Raw genomic sequence first — 1,323 nt, 5'->3', positions numbered from 1 at the left:
TATGTCTATATATACATAGAAAATTCTTCACCTTCTTTGTGAAAAAGAAAACCACACCTTTCTCATTTTATTTAAACTGACGCAACTGTGTCATTTTCTGTTTTAATTTCAGTGGGTGTGGCTATGCTTTCTTCTGTACAAGCTGGTGGAGTATCACTTTGTTCTTCCTTGACTTGAGGGCTTTCACAGGGTTCCTGCAATTCCCTTTTGACAATGTTCAACATAATGTTCAAAGGGTTTTCAACTGGTGTCTTGCTAGGAGATGGTGTACAATCAAATGAAGATGTCTGCAAAAGGAAAAAGCCCTATAAGTACTCACAAAGAGACTTTTAAAAAAAAAAGCCCTGTAAATACTCACAAAGAGACTTTTAAAAAAAAAAATAGAGCCTTTTTTGTGAGGAAAAGGAAACATACATACACCAACAGCAATTAAATGGTCCAGTATGCCACAGAATAGTTCTGGTGGCCTAGTCTATAGGGAGCTACTAACCCAAAAGAACCTCTCTGGCAGTTCAAATGCACCAGTAGCTCCCAGAAAGAAAAGCAGTCTCCTATGCAATTTCCGGCCTTGAAAACCGAATAGAAAGTTAGCTATGCGTTGCTTCCAAATCAATGACGATTATAACTCAATAGCTTACATAACGTATATATATATGAACATTTTAATGCACGCTCAGCAATTCATGCTTTTAAAAAGCAGCATAAGGAAGCCAAAAGAAGTTGATCAGGCATTGCCTTACTCTACCATATCCATGGTCCCCTACATATAATCTGTAGTCTTTATAACTCATCGTTTCAAATCCTGTTATTGTTTCAAATACTTAGGATTTAATAGCTCCACAAGCAAACTAAATATTCTAGAAACTAGTTTCTTAATGATAGAAATAATCTGTCAGGCTGCTGCTTAAAGAAAAATTCTTTAGTCAATGTGATCCATTCAGCATTCAATAACTTAAGATGCCAAAGATACCTATTTAGATCCTACCATTTAGTGGCAGTATTTAATGCATACTTTAGCTGCTATATGAAAACAGTAAGCTTAAAATAATACTACCTTGACAAAAAAAAAAGCTTAGAAGCAAAATTTGTTAACGTAGTAAAGAATACAGTAGCCAAAAATCAACTTCCATTTTGATAATCTTCGTAACATGATGGATGATAAATCTGAAACAAAAGAAAGAAAAGTAAGTATCCACAAAAATCTTATGCATTGCAAATATAGAACAAAATATTTTCATCCCTTTAAATTTTCTTTGTTCATTTAAATAGGCTAAAATATTTTCAAGACAATAGCTTTTGATGATGAATTTTAAATTAAATTCA

At 33.3% G+C, this 1,323-nt stretch overlaps 2 protein-coding genes across 2 annotated transcripts in view; both read right to left on the bottom strand.

The window, feature by feature from the left end:
- Nucleotides 1–754, bottom strand: part of LOC102872574 (ankyrin repeat domain-containing protein 42-like) — a gene marked incomplete at its 3' end in the record, with an annotated part of 74,080 nt that extends 73,326 nt beyond the window's left edge. The window contains exon 1 of the mRNA XM_006903399.1: nucleotides 746–754. Within this exon, the coding sequence (XP_006903461.1) occupies nucleotides 746–754 (9 nt within the window). The remainder of the gene's footprint in view (nucleotides 1–745) is intronic.
- A 318-nt stretch (nucleotides 755–1,072) lies between these two features.
- The window catches only part of PCF11 (PCF11 cleavage and polyadenylation factor subunit), a 16,277-nt gene continuing 16,026 nt past the window's right edge, over nucleotides 1,073–1,323 (bottom strand). Inside the window, exon 9 of the mRNA XM_006903398.1 lies at nucleotides 1,073–1,164. Within this exon, the coding sequence (XP_006903460.1) occupies nucleotides 1,073–1,164 (92 nt within the window). The remainder of the gene's footprint in view (nucleotides 1,165–1,323) is intronic.

The sequence above is a fragment of the Elephantulus edwardii genome, unplaced genomic scaffold (assembly GCF_000299155.1).
Source record: "Elephantulus edwardii isolate Elephantulus edwardi_28Jun2011 unplaced genomic scaffold, EleEdw1.0 scaffold00636, whole genome shotgun sequence".
NCBI classification, from domain to species: domain Eukaryota; kingdom Metazoa; phylum Chordata; class Mammalia; order Macroscelidea; family Macroscelididae; genus Elephantulus; species Elephantulus edwardii.
This window is presented reverse-complemented; position numbering and strand designations above follow the sequence as displayed.